The sequence below is a fragment of the Neopelma chrysocephalum genome, unplaced genomic scaffold, assembly GCF_003984885.1.
Source record: "Neopelma chrysocephalum unplaced genomic scaffold, ASM398488v2 Primary Assembly neopelma1_74, whole genome shotgun sequence".
Classification (NCBI taxonomy): Eukaryota; Metazoa; Chordata; class Aves; order Passeriformes; family Pipridae; genus Neopelma; species Neopelma chrysocephalum.
In genome coordinates, this window is record NW_020897735.1 from 4,654,821 (window position 1) to 4,682,068 (window position 27,248).

The window sequence follows — 27,248 nt, forward strand, 5'->3', positions numbered from 1 at the left end:
TGCCCCTTTTGTATTGATTGGGAATCTCAATGGAGAAGCTGTGAAAAAAACTTAAAACTTTGTAATCACTACTCCCTCTCCTTAGAGAAGGTTATTATTAGACAGCCCAGGGAAAAGATTTAACAACTGTGTTAAAAATACAAAGTCTCCAGGTTGAGCATTGCAGGTGCCCCCGCTCAGTCAGTGCTGTCAGCAGCTCTGACAGGCTCTGGCTGGGGGTTGGAGGAGGTGAGTTCTGTTTCATGTAACCCTGTGATTCTCTGTCTCTGTGTGTTTACAAATAGTTCTGTATGTGTCTTCATGAAATAATGAAATATAAATATGATTTTTAACTTTCTGATGTTTGCTTCCCACCCGAATCTCTGTCCCTCTCTTACTGTCTTGTCTCTGTCCTGCTGCCTGATGTTTGGATCTTCACATTCTACAGGACTTACCTGCTAGATGGGTTAGTATTGAATTTTATATCTTTAAAATTTTGGTGATGTGTTCTGCTCTGTCTGTGTGTTTTCTTCTGTCATTACATGGCTTGTGAAAGCTGCGCTGAAACCCCTTTTATTTGAAAAGAGCAACCTGTGGCTGAAGTGCACAGACACAGGAAACAAGATTTTGGAGTAATAAACCAGTAGAAACATAACAATTTCCTAATCAAAAGTAGAAGAAATTACAATGGGGAGCCTCTGACACACCATGGAAGGTCCTGACTTTTGTTCTGGCTTTCTCTGAGGGCTTGCACAGGAAAAGGTTCTTAATTTGATAAGAAATATGAGAATGTAGCAGACTATTTTGACATTCATAGTTTTCCAGCTTAGAGACTTGCTTAGTGAAATAAAACAATTATTTATAACTGTTCTTGGTACAGGGAAATTTCCAAAGTATTGACTGTTCTGGTAAGGAGAAGGGAAGAGTCTTATGAGGAGGCTTTACTGAAATTATGTATCTTAAAACTCTGTTGTTTGCAAATACAGATTGCCCATTTTTAATTTGCTGCAGAACCATGACCCACACACGTTAAAGCCTTGATTGGAGAAAACAAACTGTCCAACATCAACCCATGGACTCGCTGGGGTTTGCCAGCACTTGGACAGTGGCTTTAAGCCCACCCTGTGTCCATGGGAGCAGTTCCCATTAAGGATGTGTGCTGGTCGTTTGTCTGGAAGTGAAAAGGAAATAATAAGATCTTTACATGTTTTCAGATCCAAACTCTAAGAGTGTGTCTGCCCAGTTAAACTCCTTCAGCAGGACAAGTCTCAGCACAATGGGAGCTTTGTGATAAGCCCTGATGTAAAATGCCAACAAACAGTGTCTGGGCCAGGGCAGAGGCTGGAGGAGGCTGGGCCTTGCTCCTAAAGAGAAGGCTTTTCCTTATAAAAGGGAGGAATCTTCGCTGCTTATTCGCTCTGTAATGATCCCAGTGTCTTGGTTTCTGCCAGATAAAAATACTTTGCCCCATTTTTGTTGTACAGTTAATGGAGCTGAGCACATTTTCCTGGAACGGATGCTGAATTCCCTGCTCCTTTGTCAAGTGGTGTTGCAGATTAGTTCTGGTATCCAGGAACGAGTGAACAGAAAGGACCCATTTACTCAGAGACACAGGGTCAGAGTTGGAGATCCTCATGCCAGGCTCTTTTGTTGAACAAATTACCAGAGGGCTGCTGATATGCCAGGCAGAATTTGTCCCTAATTCTGCGTGAATAGATTAAACCCACGGATTTAGTTCCAAGAGGCATTGGCTGTGCTTAGCCTGGCTTGGCAAGAGGGAAGGCAGAGCTTCAGAGAAGCTCCAGAAGAGCTGCCCTGCACACCCCTTGCTTTGCAGCCGCTTGTGTGCACCCAGCACTGCCTGGAACGAGAAAGGGAGAAACAATAATTTGGAGTTTTGGCCTTTAAAGAATCTGCAAAACTTCAGTTTGTCTCTTAGTGAGACTCTCTTTTTTGTGACTTACATGAAAATAATAACAGATTATTTTTGTGTATGTGCAACCAGCATTTGAGTAATTTCCTCTCATTAAGTACTTGCTTGTGTTTGCTGCAAGGCAGTGCTGGCTTGGAGTGTGGCTCCACTGCAGTGGCCGTGTTTCGGTGTGTTCTTTCCTCTGTTCTTTCTTTCTTCCTTTTTGGAATTTACTTGGTTTCTTTCCTTTGACTAGCATAGCATATCGTCGTGTCATTCGTGTCTATCAGTATGAAGTTGGGGATGATCTATCTGGAAGGTTTTTTCCTCTTATTTTCTTACCTCACTTTGGTTTTCAAACGCACTCTTTAATTCCAAGGCTCGCTTTCCTTCCAACTAACTCTCACGGCTTAGAGATGCTTGGAGGTTTTATTTCCCTGTTGATTCTTTCCATGGTTGGTTCCCAGCTTCCTGCTCAGGGCTCTGGGCGTGCGCTTCACCTCTAGACGTGCGTTGAGTCTGAGCCTTAACCCTGTGGTGAGAAACACCCACATGTTTGGTGCATTTCCATTGCTACAGAGTGATTCAGCACTTGAAATCCCCTTCTCAAGAAGCTCAAAAGCATGTGGGAGAAGATATTCCAGTGAGGATGAAAACCTGGTTTTAGTGACTGAAATACCAGAGACTCAGGTTTTAGGAACTTTAAATACCACAGAGTCAGAGGGGGGGACAACCCACCTGCACAGTGCCCAGACTCACTGTCCATGTGCAGGTCCTTCAGTGTGAGCTCTCACCGTACGTGTTGGAAGGACAGAGATTCCCAAACACGGCTGCCTAAAGATTGCTTGGGATCCTGGGGGGGGGAAAAGCAGCATCCAGAGACTGTCCATAGCTAGGAGATCTTGGAGACCCTGGCCACAGTGGTGACCTGCATGTTCAGTGGAAATCCCTGAGCAGAGTGGCTGTGCCTCAGCTGCTCCGGGTGCAGTGTGGAGAGGTGGGGTGGGAAAGGCACCTTTCCACCAGGCACTGCTGAGCAGCAGAGGTCTGTAGCTCTCTGCAGGGATTACACCACATTGAGATTACTTTTCAACCAAACCAGTAGTTCTCACCATCTTTTTTTTACCCCCATATTCCCCCCTGTAACACACCTTTGTAGAGCTCCTGTACCTGACTGAAAAATCCAGCCCATCTCCAGTGACTCACCTGCAGTTGGTGTGTGTGTGTGTGCTGGGCACGGGGAGTGGGGTGGGACTGCACTAAGTTCTAATTCTGTGAAGTCCAGTAAAGCTGGTGCTTTGAGTCTGGCATGAAGTGTGGCTGCTGATCACGTTGCCTTTCAAATGGGGCTAGAAATTAACTATATATAGAAATAAAAATCAGAGAAGATGCTACATGTGTCAGTATGAAATAGGATGAGTCAGAATAAACAAAACACAAAAACAGCCTTTAAATACCTATAGGAGAACAATACTGCTGAAAGGATTTTTCATTTCAAGGAAGGACTGTTAATTTCAAGCCCCACGAGCCATATTTTATGGGATAAGTGCATTCTCTCACTGTGGTTCTGTGTTTAGGTCGTGTATGGTGGAGGAGTCGGGAACGCTGGAATCACAGCTGGAAGCCACTAAAGTAAGACATGTGCACCTAGGGCTACAGCAGCATTCCCAACTGACTTGGGAACACAGGGTGGGAAGGGAAATGTATGTAATGAGATGGTAAAATCTTAATTGATTTTAGACATTTTGAGTACTGAAGAGACCTCTGGGATTATCTATTTACATATCTAGTATCTGCTGACATCACAAGCTATTAAACAACACAGATGTAGTTTTCCTTTTTGTTCCTTTTTCCTAAAGGAGCAGGGTAGGGCAGAGAGGATACAGTATTTTCAGCACACTTCCTAAGGTTTTTTTAGTCTGTAGAACTGGTTTGCAAGCCCTGTTGGTTTCCAATAGCATGAAGGGGAACATTGTTCTGAATCTTATTTTACAAATCACAGTGTATGCACATGTAGTCTCAGCAGAAAAAGAAGAGTCTAACCCTTCCTCCCCTGCCAGTCTCTGTTCTGGCTTTTTAAGGTAGTTTTTTTTTGGTGCTTCATGATTTTCCTCCACTTCCTCCTCGCAGCGTAAGCACCAGGAGATCCGAGCCATGAGAAGCCAGCTGAAGAAGATTGAGGACCTTGGAGCAGCCATGGAAGAGGCACTTATCTTGGACAACAAATACACAGAACACAGCACTGTGGGGCTGGCACAGCAGTGGGACCAGCTGGACCAGCTGGGCATGAGGATGCAGCACAACCTGGAACAGCAGATCCAAGCTCGGTACTGCCCAGCCCACGTGTGGTTTAGAGGGTCTAACTGGGGATGGGGGGGAAGACAGGAGACACAGCTGCCTGTGTCTGCAGCCAGACCTTGAGAGATCTGTGCTAATGAGTGTCCTGTGCTCAGGCTAAGAGATGCAGGGAGCTTGTACATCCCTGCAGAAGGATGAAGTTACCAGTTTGGGAATAGCTCCTGTTGGCCGTGAGCAACGGCGAGATCTCAATTGAATTGATTTATTCTTTGGAACTGTGGCAAGTTCCATTACAAGTGTTCCCACCATATGTAAGGGTTGTTGGCTCCCTTGTCCTCCCCGTGTGGTGCAGCCACTGGTGGGGGCAGATGGACTTGGAGTTCCCCAGTTCAGGAACTGGTCACCAGCTTTGCTGCTTCCCTTTCAGGAACACCACTGGAGTCACCGAGGAGGCCCTGAAGGAGTTCAGCATGATGTTCAAGTGAGTTGCAGGGAACATATGCCCGAGGAATACTTGGGACATGGATGGCTCTTGTTCGCAGAATTCTGTGATAGATCCAATTGTGGCTCCTTTGTTGTTTGCCCCACTTTGTGCTGCTCTGATCTTTGCAAGAGGGCAACAGCCTCCAGCCCCTGCTGCTGGTGGGCCACAGCCACAGCCACCCCAGAGCCTCTCCTGGGGGCACTTCTGTAGGAACTGAGAGTGCCAATGCATTCCAGCTGGGAATACAGCCATTTTTAGGATGCTTTTTAAGCAAAGGAAAGGATTTATACTTACTTTTTAAGTATGTTAGATAGAACTTCTTATAGAATAATGGGCTAGTTGTAACCTGTTCTAGTTCTCCTCCCACTTTAACAGCTATCAGGACTCAACAATTGCCACTTAAAAATGTGGGCTCTGGTTTTGTGTTTTTAGGCACTTCGACAAGGACAAATCTGGACGACTTAATCACCAGGAGTTTAAGTCCTGCTTGCGCTCTCTCGGCTACGACCTGCCCATGGTCGAGGAAGGAGAGCCAGACCCCGAGTTTGAGTCTATTCTTGACACTGTAGATCCCAACAGGTACGTGGGTTGGACCTTTCTGTACTGCAAAATGTGTGTCAGCGTTGGCTGGAAGGTTCCTCACAGGCTGAGAGGTGTGGTTGCTTCTGCTGGGGAGAGGCTGTGGTTGTTTTCACAACTCATGTGAAAGTCTGACATTTGTGAAGAAGAAACGGACTTGAGAAAATGATCTGGTGCTGAGTCAGACTTTCACTCCTCCCAGAGCAGTACCAGCCTCTGTCCAGAGGACCTGGAAGTGCTGTGCTCTGGGTGCTCACGCTGTGTTTTGCTGGCAGGGATGGCCACGTGTCCCTGCAGGAGTACATGGCCTTCATGATCAGCCGGGAGACCGAGAACGTGAAATCCAGTGAGGAGATCGAGAGCGCCTTCCGCGCCCTCAGCTCCGAGGGGAAGCCCTATGTGACCAAGGAGGAGCTCTACCAGGTCAGTGCTGGTTGTGACCCCCCGGGGAGAAACACCCACAGCTTTTTGTTGATGAATTTTGAACAAAGCCCAGCACTAATGGCTTGGAGGTTCATGTCACTGGGGCTGAGTCAGTTCTGACCCTGCCAGGGGATCCTCTCCAGCAAACACAGAAATTGCTGCAATACCCCTACTTAGTTGCTTTAACTGACAAAGAACTGCTCAGGTTGAGTAAAACAAGAGCTACTCAGAGGCCTGGGAAGGGAGTGCACTGTCCTCAGAAGCCAAAGCTTCCCTTTCATCATCTGGGAGACTAGAGGGAGATGTTTCTCCAGACAGCGATTCAAAGGAGAAACTTCAGCCTAAGCTTAGAAAGTAGGAACACCTCCTCCCTTTCTCTGCCCTGCCAAGACAGCAAGTTTTTCCTGTCTGAATCCCACCAGCTTGCAGGGAAATAAAGAGGTTGCAGTGCTTCCTCGTGTCTATCACCTGTTCTGTCTTCTCTTCGGTGGGAAGACTCCGGTCAGGTCTTCCAGCTCTTCACCAGTGCCAGCAGCCAGAGCATTTCCATGCTGGGTGTAGTTGTGCTGCTCTGGTTTGTGCCCCAGGGCATGGGAGGGCTGCCTGGAACTGCCCCATCCACAGCCCCAGAGCCCATCTCACCTCTGTGCTGTGTCTCTTCCAGAACCTGACCCGGGAACAGGCCGATTACTGCATCTCTCACATGAAGCCCTACATGGATGGCAAGGGCAGGGAACTGCCTTCTGCCTACGACTACATAGAATTTACACGTTCACTCTTTGTGAATTGATCAGAAACACTAGACCCAGAAGATGCAAAGGACATGCTCACGTTTGCTGACTGTAGCTCTGCATGTGTCTCTCTCTCTTTGTGCTCTACAATAATCAATGTTACTTTATGATGTAACCTTAAAGTGCTTAGCTTAAAACTCTTAGGGAAAAGAAACATGTTGCAGTGTGCTTCAATAAAAGTTACTGGTCGAACCACATCATCTGGTGTTTAATGGTTCAATGCAAATTTAGCTGTTACATGGGTGCAGCTCCAGCTGTGGGTTACCTGTGTTTTCCAACACTGAACAGGTGAGTGGGGAGCTGTTCCTGGAGTCAGGGCAGGAACAAGCTTCATGCAGCTGCTGTGCTGCTGCCTCAGTCCATGCTCTCACTCGCCAGCTGCTCCAGGTGATTCATTTCCCGTGGTCCCTGCTCAGTGAAGTCTGAGCTCAGCTGCCAGACTTTGACTGTTCCAGCAGCATCCCCTGCTGCCAGGAGTTGTGTGTGCTTGCTGTTAAATTCCAAGCAGTACACGGGGCAGTGGCTCAGGGCCTGCTTCAGGGACACCGCGGGCTTCCTCATGCTCCTCGCCAGGTCGAACAGGAGCACCTCTCCTGCAGACACAGACACTCATTGCAGCTTTGTGCCACTGTTGAACAGGTGAGTACCTGCTTAGTCTGAGACTGAGTTATTTTTAACCTGTTCCCCCTGCTGATGGTGTCTAGGCTGTGACAGCTGACATCACTGCAAGACACCACTGATTTAGTCTGCTGTCAGAAACCTGAAACCAGCTTGGCAAATTCTGTGAGATCTCCATTCTTTAACTCAAAAATTGTTGGGCAAGTTTCTAAGAAAATTGTTCTTGTTTTAAACCATTTTGGAAGTAAACGTCAAACAAGGGAGCTGGAAATAAGTTTTAGGCATGTTCTTGCCATGCTCTATCCCTGTGAATGGCCATGGCAACAGATGTAGAGGTATTGTCAGAAGTGAAAAATAACTGTGACTGGTTGCCCTGGTCGCTAAAGTTAGAAATTACTCCATTGTACTAATTACACAGTGCAAACAATGGACACTGCTCTCTGCTTGTGGGATCTGCTGGTCAGTACAACTGACTTGTACTAATTAACACCCAGCACACTCTTAATTTGATGCCCAAGAGGAGGCACCTGCAGGTACTTGCCTTCCCCAGACGCAGCTGCGAAGACCAGGGGTCGGACTGGAGACCAGCACACACAGAACAGGTATTTCTGTGACACCTGCAGAGCAAAGAGGGGCTGTGTCTGCAGCATGGAGTGCAAGTGAACTTGGCCATCAGTCCCACAGCTCAGAAAGAGGTTCCTGGGGGAGGGAGGAAACAAGAAAGAGTGCTTTTTTGCTTTATTGCTAAAGATATGGAACAAAAATCAGTCAAGGAGCATGACCTCAGACAATATTCCTGCTTTGTAAAGGTCTGAGTGTGTTTCCTAGAGCAGCAACTGCCAAGCTGTGCCCTGGGCTGTAGAGATGCAGCTTTGTTACTGCCCTCAATTAAACTTAATGAGGGCTTGTGTTGACCAGTGAGAGTTGCTGGTGGGTTGTGGCCCAGGGATGCCTGAGAACTGCTGATCTAGAGCTGGGCATTGTTCGAGATGGGTTTGTCTCATGCAAATTAAATGCAAACCTGGGCTGTCAGCATGTTTCATGCTTGGGGCCTCTGTGGATGGTGGGTGAACTGCTGGCAGAGATGGGAGCTTCTCATTTAAATTCTGGCAGCAGCTACTATTGAGATTTCTGGTGTCAGAAAATCTTATGGATTTAGCAAGATACTTAGTGATCTGCCCAAGTAAAGGACTTTAGCAGCTCCTACCCTTGTCTTTAAACTGATTTATAATTGTAACAACTGGGATGATCTATGGAAAGTGTTGATGTTGCTCATGTGCCCACACACAGCATTAGTGGGCAGTTTCACCAGATACAGGGACATTGTTTCTACTATAACTAAAGTTCACAATGCCAGGTGACACTCTTGGAACTTGTAAACAACCCCAGGGGCTATTTGAGAAATGTGTGTTTAGAGCCAAGGTAACTGTGTCCAACATGCAGCACTTGCCTGTGGAAGGGCGAGCAGCTCACGGAGTACACGGGCCCAGCGTGGGGGGAGAAGGCGAGTTCCACCGGTGCTCTGAGAGGAATGGAGCTGCCCGTGGGAGGGAGAGCCGGAGTCTGAGCTGCAGTGGAGCACCTCAGGGAATGGCCCCCCTCCACACCCACCACAAACACGTGGGGATCGAAGGGGGAGAAGGACAGCGAGGTCACCCCCATGGCTGCCTCTGCCCAGGCCAACTGGGAGAAAAGAGAGACAGAGCTGGTGTGAGCACTGGGGCTCCAGGGAAAGGCAGATGCGGTCAGAGCAGCTCAGCCCAGCCTGCCAGGGATCCAGGGCACTGCTCAGCCTTTAACTGTTGCTGATGCATCCTCCTACAGAGGGATTCACATGAATTAATATTAGAAGCAAGTTCTCCATTCCAGCAGCTTCTCTTTAGAGCATGGCAAAACCTTAGCTGTTGCCAGTCTTCCAAGGGTGATTTCAGTGTGGGAAAGGAGATGGGGATCAAGGGTTAGTGTGTGTGTTCAGAATGAGATTTTCCTGGTCCTTCTCATGTGCAGGGTGAGCTCTGACACTTGGGCTCCGGGGTTTAGAGTGTTTTTGTAGGATCAGCTCTTTGAGCTGCTGAACTCACCTTCTTCAGCCGAGTGCTGCGAGGGATCTGCTGAGCCACCACAGCGAATCCATCGGCCAAGGCCAGCCGCCCATCCCGCTCCTCCCTCCACACCAGGATCTTCCCATCGGTGGACACGCTCAGCAGCTGGGAATGGTGTCTGTGCTTGGTGTCAGGTAACCAGTGAACCTGTTCCAAATGCCACCAGCTCAGGTGGGGGACTGTCACAAAGGCCCAGCCCACACTCGGCTGCCAGCGGTGCCTGGACCTGCCAGGACGACACAGGAGCAGGGCCAGGCAGCAGCCACTGAGCCTGGTACCAAACCAGCTGCTGCTGGGACTGGCACAGACAGATGTGAGGAGAGAAATGCATCCAGGTGTTCAGGCCTGAATTCTCTATTGCAGTTTCTATGGTTCACTGCCCTCACTTTTGGGATGGGGCATTTATGGCACTTTCACCCAGCTACAAACAGCAATGTTTTCCTCCCTTTCAGATGAGGAAATACAGATTGGCCCCAGAAGGACAAAATCCTTAGGAAGCCAGACTGAATGACATGCTTGTAAATCCCCTCAGAGCAAGGGGCTTCAGGCTTCCACCCAAGGATCTACTTGTGTTCTTAAACCATCACAAGTATTGTTGGCTGCATCAGCATTAATAATTAGTTAGATGTGAATGAACCTCCTCTTCAATTATCCTGGACAGAGAGAAGTGATTTTTTTACAGGTAAATGTCTGTTCAGGAGCTAGATTTGGGAGGAAATAGCCAGCAAAAGAGACTGCTGCTGAAATGCAGCAGCTTGGCTGTGGATAGGAAGCAAAGGGATGACAGAGCTGTGGCAACACTCACCTCCCCCAGCACTGCCTGCTGTCTATGATCTCTGTTACCTGATAGACTGGGTCAGTGTGGGTGTCATCTGTCATCCCTGTCCTCCAGATCACAGGGTCTTCTGTCCTGCTGGTGTCCCACACCACCAGCTCCCCACTGAAAAGGCCACCTGAAAGGACAAAGATAGAACATCTCAGGCCTGATGGCTCAGACAAACACACAAATGGAGCTGTGGTGGGAACAGACCCAGCAGCTTCAAAGGTTGGGCAGCTCTGGGCAGGGCACAGTCTGCCCTAGTGTAAGAGAACATTGTTCTGTTGAAATAAGTATGTTCTTCCCTTACACCCTGGGCTGGATTTCCCTCTGTCACCTCTTTCTGAGGAGGTGATATAAAGGCAGAACGTCACTAGAGGCAGCAAGTACCAGTTCAGAGGTAACTGCACTTATCTGTGTTGGTGACCATTAGTTCCTCAGTTTGAGGAGCTGCAACACTGTTCCTTCTGCAGGAAATCTGAGGCTGAACTCAGAGCCAGAAACCAAAGGATCCAGGCTGCAGGAAATAAGGGTGTGTTTCAGGCATGGTCTGAGGCAAGAGCAACCCACCAGCTATCAGTGAGGGCTGGGAGGGGTGGAAAGCCAAGCACATGACAGAGCTGGGAACATCCATCACCAGGTCAGGGTGCTGTGGATTCAACCCTCTTCTGTCCAGATTCCAGGTACAAACGTAGGATTTTTCCATGCTCCAGTCCCCATCATCCAACCTGAAAAAGGGAAAGCCATGTCTTGCCCTGCCTGTCCCACAGGGGATCCCAGTCCAGCAGAGCTCTGGGATGCCCTGTGGGTCATTTCCATGTGCTGCTTTGTGGCCTGAAGGAAAACTGAGGTGAAGGGATCACGAGGGGATGGATCTCTGTGGGCTGGTTTATACAGTGTGTGCCAAGGCCCATGTCTCTGCTCACAGAACAAAGTGCCAGCCAGTAAATCTTGGGTATGATTCTCTATTCCAAGGCCTACTCACCATGCAAATAATGGGAACAATCAAAAGGGTGCATATGGAAAGTTCAGGGAAGGGAACTCTACTGAGGGTACCCACAGACACAGAAACCACATTCCCATCTGCAAACAGCTGTAGACTGGGAGAGAAGAAAGGGCAACCAACATACAGGTTTGCCCTGTTTTACTCTTCCCTACACATTCCCTCATGGATACCCCTTTTGCTGGGGTTTTTAATCAAAGGAAATGGGAGCAGAAGGAAACAAGAGTAAGGGCAGCATTAGAGCCCAGGAGGGGGAGGCTGTACAGACATTGTTGAATTACATGAATGTTTTGTCCAAGCCTCATTTCAGAAAGCCTTGAATGTGTGTCAGTTCATGTCTGTGGCACTGGGCATGAACAGGTGCCAGGTTCATCCAGGGTGCTCAGAGACCACATGAAACACCACGATCTCAGTGAAGATAAAGCACAAACCTCACCTACAGATATTTGCAAGTGCATCTGCTCTTTACATTTTTTTTCCAAACAGAATCTACCTAGAAACAGTAAGACCGTGTATCCATTTTCAGGGCAAGGGGAAAGGTAGAAGAAATAAGACATAATTTTGTTACTTTGAAGATTAATTATTTATATATGTGTTAGTTTATTACTGATAACAGAAAGCAAACATATCTAGACCTGAGGCCAGCCTGAGGTGTCCTGTCAGCCTCAGCTGCACTCCCAATCCACCCGGATACTCACCGGCCATAGGAACATGCGATGACAGATCCCGTGGCATTCCATGAGACACTGGTGACCTGCAGGTTTTTATCCTGAGCCTCTGGGTATGACAAGGTATGCAAACACAACACCTGGGAGAGACCAAATCCAAGCACTGAAGCAGCAATCTCTGAACACAGAGACGTGAGCTCTGTGCCCACCTCTGATGTGATCGTGTTGTAACAGCCTGGGCTTCCCTCTGCCCAAGGACTGATGTGAAAAGGTTGTTGAATTCCCACTGGGAAACAAAGCCCCAACACAACCCTACCAAATCAACTGTCACTCCATTACTGCCTTTCTCAGACTGCACAGCTCTGGAAGGCTGTGCCTGAGGATTCACAGCACCCCCCACGTGTGAGTCTGGCACTTGCTGAGCGGTTTGAAAACGCCAGTCCCAACGTTTGCTGTCTGATACAAACTGCTTCCATTCCTGAGCACTGTGCACTAAACAAATAGAAGCTAAGTAGGAAGAGCTGCCAAATCACTGACTGCAACTGTTCCTAGATCCCTGCTAGTCTGGAGTGCTCTAAAGGCACTGAAGAGAAGCCTGCACTGATTGCAGCCTTCCCTCTCTCACCACTGCTACAACTCGGTCACCAGCAGGAATAAGTTTTACTGAGCAAGGAGAAGGATTAGTTTGGGGGGGGTGTACATCTAACTTGTAATGTTTAATTATTAGAACCTGGCAAGAACAATCACAGCAGTCAGGAATAGAACCAACGAGTCAGAGCCACTGCAACCAGCCCTGCTTGGGCAATGACAAGGGTCTGAATTCTGTCACTTACTGTTTCGTTCTGATCTGTCCAGTTCACTTCAAAGCCATCAAAGGCACGGCTTTCCCAGTTTTTATTTAGCTCTTTGATAACAGCGTCCTCCACTCTCCGAAGGAATGACAGAAGGCCAGTGTAATCTACTTGGACTTCTTGCTGGAAGTCTTGGAGAGCATCTTTGCCCTGTTCCGTCTGCACTGCAGCGTCCCGGCCTGTGTGAGACTGTGCTGCAGCTTCTGCTGTGGAAATTCTCCCAGTCTGGCAGCTTTTCTGGTAAAAGAAGACAGACAGTCTCTAATCCAAACAGAAAAACAAGTGTTGCACAAAGCGTTCAAAGCACCTTCTGGCATTCCATAGAGACTTTCCAGCCCATCTGCACAGCTCTGGTTCATGGCTGAGCACAGGTGCCTCTGTACCTGTGCAGGGGATGTATTTGTGACCTTCCCGAGAGCTGATGCGAGGCAGAGATGCCCGAATGCCAGCCACGTTCGGGTCGTGCTCTAAAGCACGGAATGGGGAGAGCTGGAGAAGGCAGCGAGCTCCGGAGGGACGGGCGAGCACCGCACAGGTGACAGACAGCGTTATGATCGCTCGAACCGCTCGGCGGCAGCTGCGCGGGCGTTTCTTTGCCAGTTCGTGTACGGGGCCAAATCAGTAAAAGGCTGGAAGGGGCAGCGCCGGCGGGCACACACCGGCCCGCACCTGCACCGCCAGCTCCCCGCGGGGCAGGGCTCGGTCCCGGGCAGCGGGACCTGCGGGGGGCCACGGAGGAGCACGGAGGGGGCAAGTCGGGGCACGATCCCGGCAGGACCGGGGAAGGCGCGGCCCAGCTCGGCCTGGCGGTACAAGAGCGCGGAGCGAGGCCACGCCGGGGTCTCTCACCGCCTCGCAGCGCGCGCTCCGGGCGCTCCTCCACAGCGACTGCACGTCGGCGCCGGGCGCCGCCAGGTCCGTGAACATGGCGAGGCCAGGGTGTGCGGGGGGGTCCCGGCGGGATCGGGAGTCCTGGAGGTTGGGGGGTCGTGGCCCGTCCCACTCCCACCACCGGCTCCGCGGGTTCCCATGGAAACGGGCGATGCGCGATGACGTCACCCGAGCGACGAGCCCGCCTGGCCATGGGCGGTAAAGTGAGCCGGGCGGGGCCATGTTGGGGACGGGCACGGAGCGGCTCTGCTGGGCGGGCGGCGGCTCCGTACGGGAGAGGGGCGCGGGCTGTCCCCGGCACTGTTACTAATGCTGTAGGTCCGGAGGGGGTTTCTCTTCCCCCTCTGGCCGCCCCCGCCGTACCCTCTCTGGGGCCCGGCTGGTCCCGCCGCGCCGTCGGGTCCCGAGTGACAGCACAGGCGGGAGGGCGCGGGGGCTGCCAGGAGTTAATATGGCGGCGGCGAGGGGGCGACAAAGCCGAGGAGGAATTATCGCTAATTCCAGACACACGGGGGAATTCCCGCTCTGACTGGAATGTAGCTCTGTGTTTGCCGAGGGAAGGGGACCGGGGAGCCGGCTCCGAACGCGAAAAGCCCGGGGTGTGCTTGGACTCGTTGCTTTGCTCTTGCGTTCGTTGGTTTTGATGAGGGAATTGTGGTGATTTGTGCTGAGGGGGAATCACTGAGGGACCGAGCTCCTGGAATTACTGAGGGACCCAGTGCCTCCCGCCCGCTGGGCAGCTCTAGGAGTGTCCCTGGTACGGGCACAGCTGGATGACAGCTGGATAACACCTGTGCTGCTCCTGTTGCAGGGACAGGGACCGATGTCCCGCTTCCTTAGGTGATTATTCCCAACAGGTAGCACTGTGCCTAGAGTTTTTTTTCAATCTGCAACTCCATTGGAACCCCTTGGTGATGAATGCAGGGGCTAAATTTAGCGCTGGCATGAGCAGGCACAGATGCACCAACTTAGGGGAGTTATTCCGGCTGTTGCTGGGAAGGAGCCTGGCCTGGGTGTGGGAATCAACAGAGTAGGAGCTCAGCAGTGAGTTCTCCTCTGGAGCACATGTGAATCCATTTATGTCAGAGCCAATCCAATGGCTCTTCTGAGGAATCTAAAATATTTCACAATTAATAGTGAAATAAGACTCCCTAAAACTTGTGGTAAAGAACTATTATACCCATTTTACAGACAGTGAAACTGGAGCAGAAAGAGGTTCAGTGGCACCTCCTTCAAAGCAAAGAAAAAGTTCCAATGGAAGTGAATCTTCCAGAATTTCAAATCCTGGCTGTGTATTCACTGTGACTCTTCCCCTGGTTGGTGTGAACCTTCAGGATACCTCACAGAACAGCCAAGAACATAAATGCACCCATGGGTTGGACTGATGGCCCTTTTAGCCCTGTCATCACTCTCTGATTTGCACAGGAGTTAATCTGAATTTCCAGAGTTCAAGTTTGGCATCTCCAGCAGCAACTTCTTTTTTGTCAGGTCACATGTCAGGATATGAATTACAAAACTTAATTACAAGTTGTACTCTGCTGTCCTTTCTACCAATTTTAAGGCAAGTGAAACATCTCAAAACCACAGCTGTAGAACTCTAGATTTCCAACCAGGTGTCTGTAGCTGTGGTTTTGAGTCGACTTGATTATCTTTATTTCTCATTCAGCTTTCTGTTTCCACCTTTTTTAAAACATCCATTTACAAAGGAGCTTTGAAAAACATGACTGTTGGAAACAATGTCCTGGTTTTGTCACAGCAGGAGTTCAGTCACTTCTCTGGAAAAAATACTTGAGGTCCTGCCTCAGCTTTTTCATTAAAAACCTCAACTGCTCTATCATACACCAGTGTTCTGCTGCTGGTATTGGTGAGATCCAGTACAGCACTGCCTGAGAAAGGCTTAATTTTTAAGACATCAGCTTAAAAAGATGCAAGACAGTGACAAGACCATCTGCCCCTTCATGAGTGGAATAAATATATTTTCTATTCAAATTCAAAAACCCTATTAAAAGGACAGAAAACAAGCATTGTTGGATGAGGTTTTTCTACTGCAAATATTTAAATTCAGGAAGTAGTGGGACTTTTAAAGTTTATGTTGAATAACTGATACTAAATATTTGCACCCAATAGCACAGTGTTTTTTTAAGAGGTTCTTGATGTTTAAGATTTATCCTCTATAAATAGATCATCTGAAGTCATCATTAAATTATCTTAAATTGGTATGAGTAGAACTGCCAAGGCATATTACTGTTTAGAAGAGGAGTAAATATTACAAGTGTGAATTAATATACAGGGTGCCTCATCATAAAAATGCTCAACACAAAGTGCAGTTTAAACACTTTAAATAACTTGTCAGAGGGAACTTAAGGAGGAAAGTTTGTAGTTTTTTGAGATGGCAAAGAGATAAGAAAACTGGAATTTGAGTACCAAAGAGACCAAAAATAAATCAACATTTTTTTCAGTCAGTAATATGCAAAGTTACTGCACATGTAGAACATGTTCCCTGGAACGTGGTGCATGTCTGGGCTTTTTTCTTCCCTGAGGATGAGAAAGGAGCTAACAGCTGCAGACAATGCCTGTTCTAAGTAACCACTTTGATCCTTCTTTATTCCAGTTTCTCTGGAATATCAAAGGTATTTCAAGAAATCTTATGTTGCTTTTTCTTTCTGGCCTGGCAGTATCAGATACAGTGATGGTTTTGTTTTCACTCCATGCTGGAAATAAGGCAAAATCGGGGATAACTGGGGAAGGGCTGTTCCTGGCCTGAGGCTGCCAGGTCTCTCTGAAGTGGCAGTTTTTACTACAGGGCTGATCTGTGCTCCTTCCTCTCTCTGTTTCATGAGACAAAGCGTAGGAAGTTTTCACTTTCACATAATGGAGCAAATCATCAGAAAACAACAAGAGAAGGTTGAGGTAAAGAGAGAACAGCGAGGGAAGAAGCACTGGGGGGAAAAGCATCAAAAAAGGACTGAGCTGTCAGACAAGCTGCACTCTGGGGTCTGATCACTGTGACCTGAGCAAAACAAACACTCTGAGCTGCATCTCAGTAAAAATTCCCCCACTAGTGGGTGCAGTTGCTGCCCTGGATTTGTGATAAATGAAACTATTCAGTTCTGTCGAGGCTCCAGACAGGCCAAACATCAGATTGTACCCAAAAATAGAGAGACGTAACTGAGCCTTCCCCTTTTACACCTTCCCCTCAGCTCCCTCCACCCCAGACAGATGGAGTAAAACAACATGCACAGATCAGTCCAGCCATGAGAAAGAGCTCTTGGAACTCAGACTGGCAGGGAGGGGCTTGACACAGGATTGAAGGCACTGCCTTTTGCTGAGCGATGGTTTTGTTCAGAGGAACAGAACTTTTACATATTCTCCTTTATTCAAAACAAACCACAGCCAACCAACAAAACTCTCCAAACAACAGCAAGGGTTTGTTTCACAGAATTGTCACCCCAGGACCTACTTGTCTCCCCAGCTTGTATAACCAGCAAGACCTAGTTCTGTTCCCTGGTTGTTCCTTTCCCACCTGTGACTGGGAATGGCCCAAGGTGACAGATTTGGTCTGGCTGAGGTCTGGGTACTGAACTATTGCCTTTGCATTAACCAAAGGATAGAATATGGAGTTTGAACTGGCTTTGTGCTGACACTTTGTGCTTGTTATTGGGATATGGACAATATCTGATCAGTTATCCCATATTTGGCTTTTGTTAGAGAGTTGTGATGTTAAAATCCACCAAACTTGAAGGCAGAAAAGGTCCCCACAACTGTCAGTGTTGAACACAATGTCTGTGCAGCCCACCAGGTGCTCAGTACCTTGGTGAGGGTTCAGGTCCTTGTGTGGACCTGAGGTGTTCTCTCAAGCTCTGTGACTCCCTTACCTATTTATTCCCAGTCCATCCTAACGGGCTCGTGCATTGTCTCTAATTTCAGACCTTCTTTTTCCTGTTTCCACCCCAAAATGTCCCTGCAAATGCTGTGCCCTTTTTGCTTTAAAAACCTATTTCTCCCTCTCATCAGAAAACATGTTGCCTCATTTCTGATGTCCTGTTACACAGGGACATGATACATTATCCAAATAATCCATTTCCATTAAAATCACGGGTCTGCTGTGCTCTGCAGAATTACAGTCGGGGACTCATAAAATACAGGTGCAATTCCTTGCCCTGTGCAGGTATTGTTTCTCCCACATTCCTTCCCTGATGATTAATAATAAGACAAAGATTTTAGTGGAGTGTAACCAGACCAGGAAGGAGCTGGGGGAAGGTTTTGTGGCAGGTGGCAGCAAGTCACCACCACAGGGGCACAAAGGCACTGCCAGCGGGGTTGGAACCACAGTGGGGCTGGCACGGGGCCGAGCACTGGGGATTGTCCAAGGAGGCATCTGTGAAAGGCTCAGGATCCCGAATCCTGGCTGTCATGGGGCTCTGAACTTGGTGGCAGCTGGGAGCCTCTGCCTTGGGCAGGGCCTTGGGGCTGTCACAGGGTGATTGGCAGCGTCTCTCCTGGTTTGGGCTCAGCGGCCTCCAGTTCCTGCTGAGTTCGTAGCAGCACGTCCAGTATCTCATCCCAGACATAAAGGTACAATCTGCTGTGCCATTCCTAAAAGGGACCTGACCCTTTGCAGTGCTGAAAACACCGAGATCCCTTAAATTAATCCCTTTTTCAGTACCCATGCATGACTAAAAATTAGTTATCTCTTCTGTACATCAGTTCTTCAACTCGTACTATGTCCACTATCTCAAACAGCTATTGGAATTTTAATTGCTATGTCTGAAGCAGCTGGTTATCTCAGGAGGCACTGTGGACAGGTATTGCTCATCTGAATAGAACTAGTTCTCCTTTGCAGAAGTGTTGTTTCAAAAAAGGACATTCAGAAATAAGTAGTTACATCCCACTTGGGACCATCAGATCTGTGCTTATGTAAAGCAAGCAAGCAGAATTTGCATGATAATTCTTGACTGCTCTTCAGAAATCTGTATATTTATTTAATTTCAAGCATGCTACTCTCATTTCTGAAACATCATTTCTATGAACAATGAGTGATCAGTAAATACATCATAGCTTTACTGGGATACAGAGATGTAATGTAAGAGTGGAGAATAAAATAATGCTCCTACCATGATGTCAACTAATACAGCAAGAAAGAGATTTGCAAGGACTCCTCGTACTGGTAGAAATTTCACCTCCATTTAGAGAATTTGCATACTGCCACGTTAGCTAGACCAGCAAAATCACTTAGTGTGAAAGCCACTTCTGAAATGGCAAATAAAAATAGCTCATTTTGATTGGTTTGTTATCCCGAGTACAACGGGGATCCCAAAGGGTCCTGGAGCATATTATACAAACACACAGAGCTAACTTCACAAAATTATGCACTGCAGGAAGATTATCACCTTCTCAAACGCACATGGAAGATGAAGAGAAGCAGAATATCTTGTACAGACAAATTGGATGTGTCAGTGTGAGTGTTTCAACTGCTGCAGAAAATGCCAAGTGATTTGTAAGGATCACTTTCCTTTTATCGCCTCCCTTTATCTTGTAGCAGTGACAGTCTGGGACTCAGAAATCACAGAAGGAACCACCAATGCAGCCCATTTCTGTAACTTTTTTCTTCACTGTATATGTGTTCCTAACACAAAAACTGATCTCAGTCCCACTTAAAAAAAAAGAGTGAAAACATGACAAAACAGGGCTTAAGCTGCATGACTGTGGCTCTCTGTGGAGGAGTGTAAAAGACAATTGCCCCAATTACATGCTGGTTTTGGAACTCCATGAAGCCTAAGCCTATTGAAATATATATTTGGGAGTGGAGGGGAGGGAGGATGCTCTGGAATGAGGCCTGGAGCTGGAATGCTGTCGTAAAGGCAGCAGGAGGAGGGAGAGCCATAAACTGGCTGCGATCCCCAAATTTTAAAAAAAGTCCAGAAACATTTTAATGCCAGATTATGTGACACCTTTCTGTCCTGGTTTTTATTTTTTTTCTTTTGTCCTTAGTTCTCCATCTAGTTGACTGAAACTTTTCCTATTTATGCCCCCAACTGTGCAAGCTGGGTTGACTAAAGGCATTTTTATTTTTTTCTACTCCAGCCTGACAAAGTCCTGCTTATGCAACAGCTTATACCTTCAATAACAGCAATATAACTGCATCAGAACTAAAAAAAACCCACCCAGATTTCTCAGCACCAAGGCCTGAGAGAACTTGCTACTGTGCTGGGATGTGACAGGAGGCAATTTATAAGGAATTAACTCTGACAGTCACTTTATACAGCTGATTTTCAAAGATCTAGGCACTAAAGATGTGTTAATGAGGGTACTGAGGCTTCATAATTAATTATATTAGCATCTCTTTGTTACTCCCTACAACAGGAGTGCCTAGTTGACATTTCAATAGGAGGCTGGTGGTGTTCTTTGGGATTATTATCCAGGAGTGCAGTTATACCTTAGCTCCCAGAGGGGAACTTGTATGGAAATGCCGCTGTGAATTGGAAGGGCCTTTGGATCTCAGGAAAAGCCCTTGAAGGAGACTCTGCTGGAAACTGAATGGATGTCAGGAAAATTTCTCTAGCCTGGAATCTCTCTTCAGATATGGACTCTCCTCCCCCTTCATTTCTGCTTTCCCTTCCTTCCCTCCCCCCTTCCTTCCCAACCCACAAGGCTTAAGAGCCACAACACCCAGCTCTTACTGAATGTTTAGTTCCAAACCCCTAAAGGAAGGAATACTGACCTGAACGAAACAGAGAACAAAGTAACCTGAAAACAGAGAATATTTTCACAGGCTTGAGTTTTCAGTGCAATAAAGCCAGAGCTGCCAGAAGGAGTCCCAGAAGTGGTGAGTCAGATAATAAACGTACGGCTGTGGTGGGAGGGAAACGGTCTCGACTTTGTTTTATCCCATACCCCCCCCTTAGAAAGGCAGATGAAATTGTTTTCCAGTCATAACCCTGTGAAAACAAACATGGAGTTTAAAGGTTATTTCCTTTGTTTTGACTCAAAAAGGGAAGGATGACGATTTGTCAATGATCTCAAATTCTGCTCTAAAAGTTTTTCCAGGATCGCCTGAGGTGGCAGAGCTGCTGTTTTGTTTATTGATATATTTCACTTGCTCGTGTTAATTTAAACAAAACTTACCAAAAAATGGCTGTTTTTTCACACCAGTTTCAATTAGAACCTTGTCATGGTTGGGCTCGGTTAAGGGCAGTTGGACAAACACCTCTAAGTGAGACTTGTGCAACATGTTCCTCACTCCTTCATTACTCCCTTCAGGGGACCCTCTTCATCTGCACCAGGGAACTAGCTCAGAGTACTAGTCTAAGTTAAAAATAAATGAGGGTTATGGGGACTATTTCTAATTGAAATCAATTCCCTGATTCAATTTAACATGGGGCTGCACCAGGAAAAAAAACACTGGCACAATGCAGGGACAGTGTGAAGGGGAAGAGGGCAGGAGTGCGTGGTGGGGAATGCATAAGTAGGAATTTCTACCAAAAAATAGGTTGTCAGACTATGTCCTGAAAGACTTTACATTCCTCCATGCCAGAGCCATCTCTTTGCTTTGAGAGCAGGTAACACCTTGCAGGACTCTCAGGACTCTCAGAGCTATATAATGCCAAAAAATAGTAACTGTTCCTACAGACTGACACAATTAACCAAATTCCACTCCCAGATCTTCACTGTTGGCAACTCGTGCAGCACTTTCTGCAGCCCAAGTTGGAGCCCTCTCCTGTTCCTGAGTTCTGTCTCCAGCTCTAATGAGCAATAACTGAATAACTCTGGCATTCCGCTCACCTACCAGGAAAAGAATTACTTTCCTCACAGAGCTTCTTATATTTAACTAGATTTTTTTAATGAGCTTTGACATTCTCAGATGAAAAGAACAATGTGTACAATGTCTATTACAGCAAAACCTGTATATGACAGATTCCTACATGTTTTCCTGTCTTTTGTCTCACCTTTCCTGTCACCACACTCCTACACAGGCCTCAAGACATGCTGCAAATGTTTGAGTAATGCCAACTTCAAACCCCAGAATTCCCATTAACATCCTCACTCTTCACTGAGCAATGTTGTGTTTATTTTAATCTGATGCTTTTTGGATAGAGACAGAGGTTACTCCCCCTGAGAGTTCAAATATCAATAGTGCTCTGCATCACAAGGGAAGTTTTTAATGATTCCCACAAAACCCGCTGCCACTTGGTAACAAGACAATGGATGAAATGCACGGAGTGTAAAATCTGTCTCTAATGCTATTCCTGAGGGACCAAATCTAGAAGTGTTACTCAACTTTGCTTAGGATTCAGCAAGAGTTTTCCTGCTGCAGGACTGAGGAGATGATAAATAAGAGTTTGGAGAATTGGCCAGAGCTAAAATCCTGGAAAGCAAACATTTATAAATTGTCTCTGTAGAAATGTTGGCTCCCTTTTAATTTCCCTATGAGTGGAGAAGAGGGAGGGGATCTTCTGTACATCTCCTTGCAGGAGAACCCACAGAAGCACAAAGTATAGTTTTTCCTAGTCCTCAACACTTAGTTATCCTAAAGCTTCAATTCAGCATTCATTTCAATTTTTACTACTGTCACTTCCATGCTTTTTTATCTATATTTATTGTGTTTCCTTAGAAATCCTCTCTAGCTCAAGAGCTTCTGAGAGGAAATTCAGCCTTGCTTCAGATAGAGCATCACTGAAGGAAACTGAGGAGTTACTTCCCCTGGGAATTATTTCAGGGCCTTCTACATAAAAATTTTGTTGGCACAAGTATTTCAGAATAACTCCCAGTATAAATCCTCCAGTATTCCATTTTGAAAGTGGAATTTCTGATGATCATTCTACCTAGGAATACTTCTTGTCAGTACTCAGTTTTTCTCATGAGAGCTTTCATTACACAGAGCATCTGTAGCAAAATAAAGCCTCAGATGGAAACACAAACCCAACCACAACATATACAATTTAATCACCAGCTGATTTCAAATAAACATCTTGTTTTTCAAACATTTTTGTGAAATTGTAGCTGTATTGAGCTTGGTTAAAGTCTTCTATTGCCTCACTGCAGAATGGACTGGCTCTAATAACAAAATTCACAACTGTACACCTTACATGCAAAATATGAACAAAACATTCTTAAGCACCCACAAAGCTTATGTTTCATGTTCAGAAGTGGCTTAGGTTTCATGGCCTTTCAATTTCATTTAAGGTTTTTCAGAATATTTTGCCTGCCTCTTTGCCTGTGGTACCTGGGAATGAGCACATGACCATTCATCTCTTCAGGGATTCCAAGCGGGTACTCTGGTAAGTTAAAAATGTTGCTACAGGAAAAAGTAAAAATCAGGTTTAGCAACTATGTCTAATGGGAATTTCAGCAAAAATAAAAATAAATCCCAATATAAATAGGATCACTGGATTTATTCAGCTACACACTGTTAGTCACTGCCTGCTGTCAGTGTCACTGACCTGCTGTCCTGCTTCAAGGCACTTATCAGCCCCGAAATATTTTCATCCGAGGGTTTAAACTGCAACAACTGCAGGGACACGTGGAAGATTCTTCTGTCATTATCTCACCATTCAGTTCTAACGGGAGTGCTCGACTGGGAAGGTCTGTGCCTAGTGGAGATGAATAAACAGTTGGAGGGGACCTATTTGCCTGGTTAATGGCTGTGCCAGACTGTTTGTAGGGCCGGGGAGGCTCAGCGGTTCCCGAGGGTTGTCACACTGATCACACACAGCAAAACCAGCCCCTGCTGCTCCCAGCCAGCCCTGATATGCCAGTCAGGCTTTGCTATCAAGTCCAAGCTTATGTGTGCTCCACATGTGCCTTCCACTCACTGGTGTACCCAGTCATTTAAAACTGTTCATAGACTCTACAAAATTAATATTCATACTCATAAATTTCATAGAGTCTAAAAAATTCCAAGGGGGAACCTTTCTTCCTAATCCAGAGCAAGTTTCCTGTGGCAGACCAGGCTCCCAGCATAGATGTACAATTGTTAAGCAGTTGGTTGCAATTCAGGGGTGGTAAAATGATCCTTGGTTTGTATTTCTCTACTACAATCTCCATAAAGGCTGTGAAATTCTTTGGGATGGAAGGAGGTAAAACTGTGAGTTGCTACTAATTATATTGACTTGCATGATTTTCTATATGCCCATTTTGCACTGCAGAAATACTTAGGAGGAAATGTGCTCTTTCCTCCACACATCACTGCATTGGATTTGAGAGGGTTTAGCACATTTTCTGATTTCATTTGCCAAATTGGGGGGTTGTGTTTAAAATTTACAACTGACTTCGAATTCCAGGAATTAGTCATGATTACCAATCATGTCTCTGTCTTGTAGTAACACACCTAACCAAGGATAGAAATATTGAGAGATCTGAACTTTCACCTCAAGGAGCAAATATAAGATTTCCTTTACAAAGAAGCTCTGTTTAGTCAATTCTTGAGGAAAACATGCAGTTGCTTCTACACTCTCTAAATTGTAAGGCCATTAATCATCATCAGCTGCTGCCAAATCCCCCCAATTTTATTAATTAGCCTGACAAAGTCATTACCATGGGAAGGCTGCAAAGATGTAACTCCCTGATTTGTGAGTGCTCAGTACTCAGGCACTGCATGTGGAAGATGGCACAGTTTTGCAGCTTGAACTGTGCAACCTGAAATTCAAACACAAGCCAGTGTCCTGACTCTGTAACATGTAATGTAATATGAGGAATGAGCTGTTTGTGATATAGGCAGCACAGCTACTTGGACAGTGCAGTTCAGGGAAAAATGTTACTGTTCTGTTATGTTTGATGTAATCAGAGTAGCTGATAAAGGTCTTACAAGAAGATGAGAGAAGAAGGATGTAAATCTTCTCTGAATACATTCACACCTCCCCATATCTCAGGATTATAACTGGACATTTATCCCCTTAACAGTTATTCAAGGACTAAACTGCCTTAGAGGTTTAGAAAATTAAAAACATTAGAAAGAAGTGAAGGGAGGTAGCTGAATATTTACCAATTAAACTTTCAAATGTTTGTGTGTGTGTTTGGGTTTTTTTGTTGTTATTGTATCAGGGATATTAAACCCAGTTATGTATTAGGTCTGAGCATCACCTGTCATTTCTGAAAATCTTGTGTAACAGCAGGTAACTCGTAACAACAAGGGTTTGTGTCACACAGATACCACTCTTCCTTTGTAATGAAACTCTGTGGGGTTTGTGTACATACACAGAGGAGCAGTTTCAGGCTGAGTTGAGAGCTGTGTTGCCATTTGCTCTTTCACAATATTTGAGTCATGTTCCTCCTGAGTGAGCAGCAAGAACAAACACTAAATGAAATCAGCTGCAGAAGCCACTGGGTGCTCTCCTCTCATCCTTCCCAGGGCTCAACAACTACTCTAACTCAGAGGCTTAGTTTTACTTCTTCATTTTTCCACAGAGCAAAGAGGAGAGTGCAGAGAGGGCATCACGCTGGGAATTGTCAAATTCTTCGAGCCAAGCCCCAGCAGCAAGTGAGCACCTGTTGTTTTGAGACCTTTTATGAAATGTCCCCAGAAGTTAGACCGTGGTTGTGCTGTATAAGGGAGGCTCTGTTTGGAAAAGGACAAAATCCAGGCTGTTAAAGCAACAGTACCTGGTCAGTGGAAGGAAAGGGATGTAGAACTGGAGAAGATGTATTGATGTTCACATAACTTGTAACAGGAAGAGAACTGAGGAGGAGTTAGGACAAAAGGTGTTTTAGGAAGCTGGGAACAGCACATCACCAGCACTAAACTGAAGCAAGCAAGCAAAAAAAAGAAACTATGTGAAAGAACACCTCTTCCTTCCCCCAAAACTGAACCCTCTGCTTTCTCTTTTCACATGAAAACACAGGTTTGTATTTTGTGCCTAAAATGAAATATGTTTATTTTAATATTTGATATATATTAATTGTTATATATTTTGTTATTTTAATATTTGCATATATTTACATTCTTTTAAATATATATAATTAATATGCACTTTTTTCTTTTATAATAGCTAGTTTTAGGGCAGTATAAACAGATAGTGGGAATGTGTTTTTAACAGTATAGCAGTTAAAATTAATGATTACTTGACTTTGGATACATCAGTGGATCACCTTGATCATGTACTTCAGGAATACCAGGTAATTTATAGACTAAACAAGGGATTCTAGTAGGGAGCTGGCAGATACTGCTTGGATCGTTATGTTCCTGCTTGGAATTAGCCTTCAAACTTTGCACTGCTATTTCAAATTATGGACCTTCAAAGGCTAATCTAGAGAAAGACACTATAACAGTAAATTACAGGTGAGAAATGAGGAAAAAGAAACCCCAAGGAAATACACCTGCATAGTCAAGAGACCCAAAGGAAACAGGAGGAAGAAAACCAAGCCCTACACACGAGCTTACCTTGTCTGAATGGGAAGATATCCATTTTAATCGATGTTGGGAGGTGCAGGCAGAGTATGAAAGGAGTTACCTTGCTGTGAAGGGCTTCAGAAAAAGGCCTTAGGACACCCCTCTTGGGAAGGATATGATAATCTTGCATTTATAAAGCTGTGATGCTTTGCTTCCCTTTTGTGAGCAGTGGTGGTCCTTGCTGTGTGAAACCAGAGAACGAAGGGATGGCAGCTCTTCTCTGCCGGTCTTTGCCTGGGGAAACACAACCCAAATCCTGGACATGTGGCAGCCGTTGTGGGTGGCAGTGGAAGCAAGGACAGAGCTGGTGGGAAGTGACAGCTGGGAATACAAAAGGAAAAAACAATTGGGATTTGGAAGCAACAGGTGGGAGTAGGAACCAGAAAACTAAAGTCAAGACCCCTGAGGAGGCAGGAACTAATCCAGGCCTTGTTGATTCCTTGTAATTTGATGAGGCAAAAGAGGAAACAAGCAGGGAGAATGGGCTAATGTATGACTGAGAAGCAAATACAAATGGGAAATTCCTATTTCCTCGAAGCTGTACTTGTTTCTCAGCCTGATCTCTGTCATAACACTCGCCTGTGACCAATGTGGTGCTGATTTCAATAGAAAAGAGTGACTTGGCTGTTCCTTTAAGAGCAAACCCGGGTGAGCCGTAGCTGTGAAGCTGCACTGAGCTCTTCCATGACAGGTGGACAGGAAAGGGACAAAAAGGGTTATTTAAAGTCCTGCTGCTCTGGGTGCAGTGGCAGGTGCTGGCAGGCAGCTCTGTGACCTTCTGGAGCTGTGCTCCCACAGTGACGGGCTGGGTGTGACTGACAGGGCTCTGTGCCCTCAACCAAGTTATTTATATGGGCTTGTTTAGTCTTGAGGAAGCCCAGGAGGGACCTCATCACTCTCCACAACTACCTGAGAGGAGGTTGTAGTGTGGTGGAGGCCAGTCTCTTCTGCTGTGCCTTCAGCGAGAGGAGCAGAAGAAACGGCCTTAAGCTGAGATGGGCAATTCAAATCAGACATGAGAACAATATTTTCACTGTTCAGGTGTCAGGCATTGGAATGGGTTGCCCAGGGAGGTGGTGGAGTCACCGTGCTTGGAGGTGTTGGATGTGGTGCTGGGTGATGTGATTTAGGGGTTACAGAGCACTTGGTGCATGGTTGGACCAGATGATCCCAAAGGTCTCTCCCAGTCTTGGTTATTCTAGAAGTGCTTTGGGACACATCCCAGCTAAAGGAGGCAGAGCAGGAAGACAGGGATCACTACATTCCCAAGTGGAAACACGACCTCACCGGTGGCACTGGCGGCTGTGAAGCCGGTCCCGAGGGGCCGCCTCTGGCGGGGGGACCGCGCAGCACTGGAGCCTTTTGGGACCATTTGGAGACAGGTGCCCCCAAACATCATTGCTGCCCCTTCTCCTTCCCCGTGCCCGAGCCGTGTGTCGGTGCCTGC

General features: G+C 46.5%; 2 protein-coding genes and 2 long non-coding RNA genes across 12 annotated transcripts in view; 3 read left to right on the top strand and 1 right to left on the bottom strand.

Moving 5' to 3' along the window:
• The window catches only part of SPTAN1 (spectrin alpha, non-erythrocytic 1), a 47,803-nt gene extending 41,140 nt beyond the window's left edge, over positions 1–6,663 (top strand). For 3 of the 7 annotated variants that reach the window (XM_027687664.1, XM_027687665.1, XM_027687666.1), the window contains 8 exons: positions 428–445; positions 2,148–2,210; positions 3,469–3,523; positions 4,022–4,218; positions 4,617–4,670; positions 5,106–5,252; positions 5,528–5,675; positions 6,340–6,663. In XM_027687664.1, the coding sequence (XP_027543465.1) occupies positions 428–445; positions 2,148–2,210; positions 3,469–3,523; positions 4,022–4,218; positions 4,617–4,670; positions 5,106–5,252; positions 5,528–5,675; positions 6,340–6,465 (808 nt within the window). In that variant the 3' untranslated portion in view covers positions 6,466–6,663. The remainder of the gene's footprint in view (positions 1–427; positions 446–2,147; positions 2,211–3,468; positions 3,524–4,021; positions 4,219–4,616; positions 4,671–5,105; positions 5,253–5,527; positions 5,676–6,339) is intronic. The other 4 variants (XM_027687668.1, XM_027687669.1, XM_027687670.1 and 1 more) reach the window with 2 other exon arrangements.
• On the bottom strand, positions 6,647–13,563 carry WDR34 (WD repeat domain 34). The gene is made up of 9 exons (XM_027687671.1): positions 13,375–13,563; positions 12,508–12,762; positions 11,705–11,814; positions 10,574–10,731; positions 10,030–10,139; positions 9,166–9,333; positions 8,535–8,767; positions 7,626–7,783; positions 6,647–7,059 (listed from the first exon to the last, which is right to left on the bottom strand). The coding sequence occupies exons 1-9, from the start codon at positions 13,450–13,452 to the stop codon at positions 6,821–6,823; spliced, it is 1,509 nt and encodes a 502-aa protein (XP_027543472.1). The 5' UTR covers positions 13,453–13,563; the 3' UTR covers positions 6,647–6,820.
• Positions 13,564–13,593: 30 nt separating this feature from the next.
• LOC113969651 lies at positions 13,594–25,260 on the top strand. 3 transcript variants are annotated; one of them, XR_003534915.1, is made up of 4 exons: positions 18,567–18,874; positions 18,956–19,012; positions 20,189–22,694; positions 25,083–25,260. It is a non-coding gene; the product is annotated as an uncharacterized LOC113969651 (long non-coding RNA). The 3 variants fall into 3 exon arrangements; XR_003534916.1 differs by lacking the exons at positions 18,567–18,874; positions 18,956–19,012 and adding an exon at positions 13,594–13,619 and having other exon boundaries at positions 19,780–22,694; XR_003534914.1 differs by lacking the exon at positions 18,956–19,012 and having other exon boundaries at positions 19,780–22,694.
• LOC113969652 lies at positions 13,626–15,129 on the top strand. The gene is made up of 2 exons (XR_003534917.1): positions 13,626–13,730; positions 14,608–15,129. It is a non-coding gene; the product is annotated as an uncharacterized LOC113969652 (long non-coding RNA).
• Positions 25,261–27,248: the final 1,988 nt, after the last annotated feature.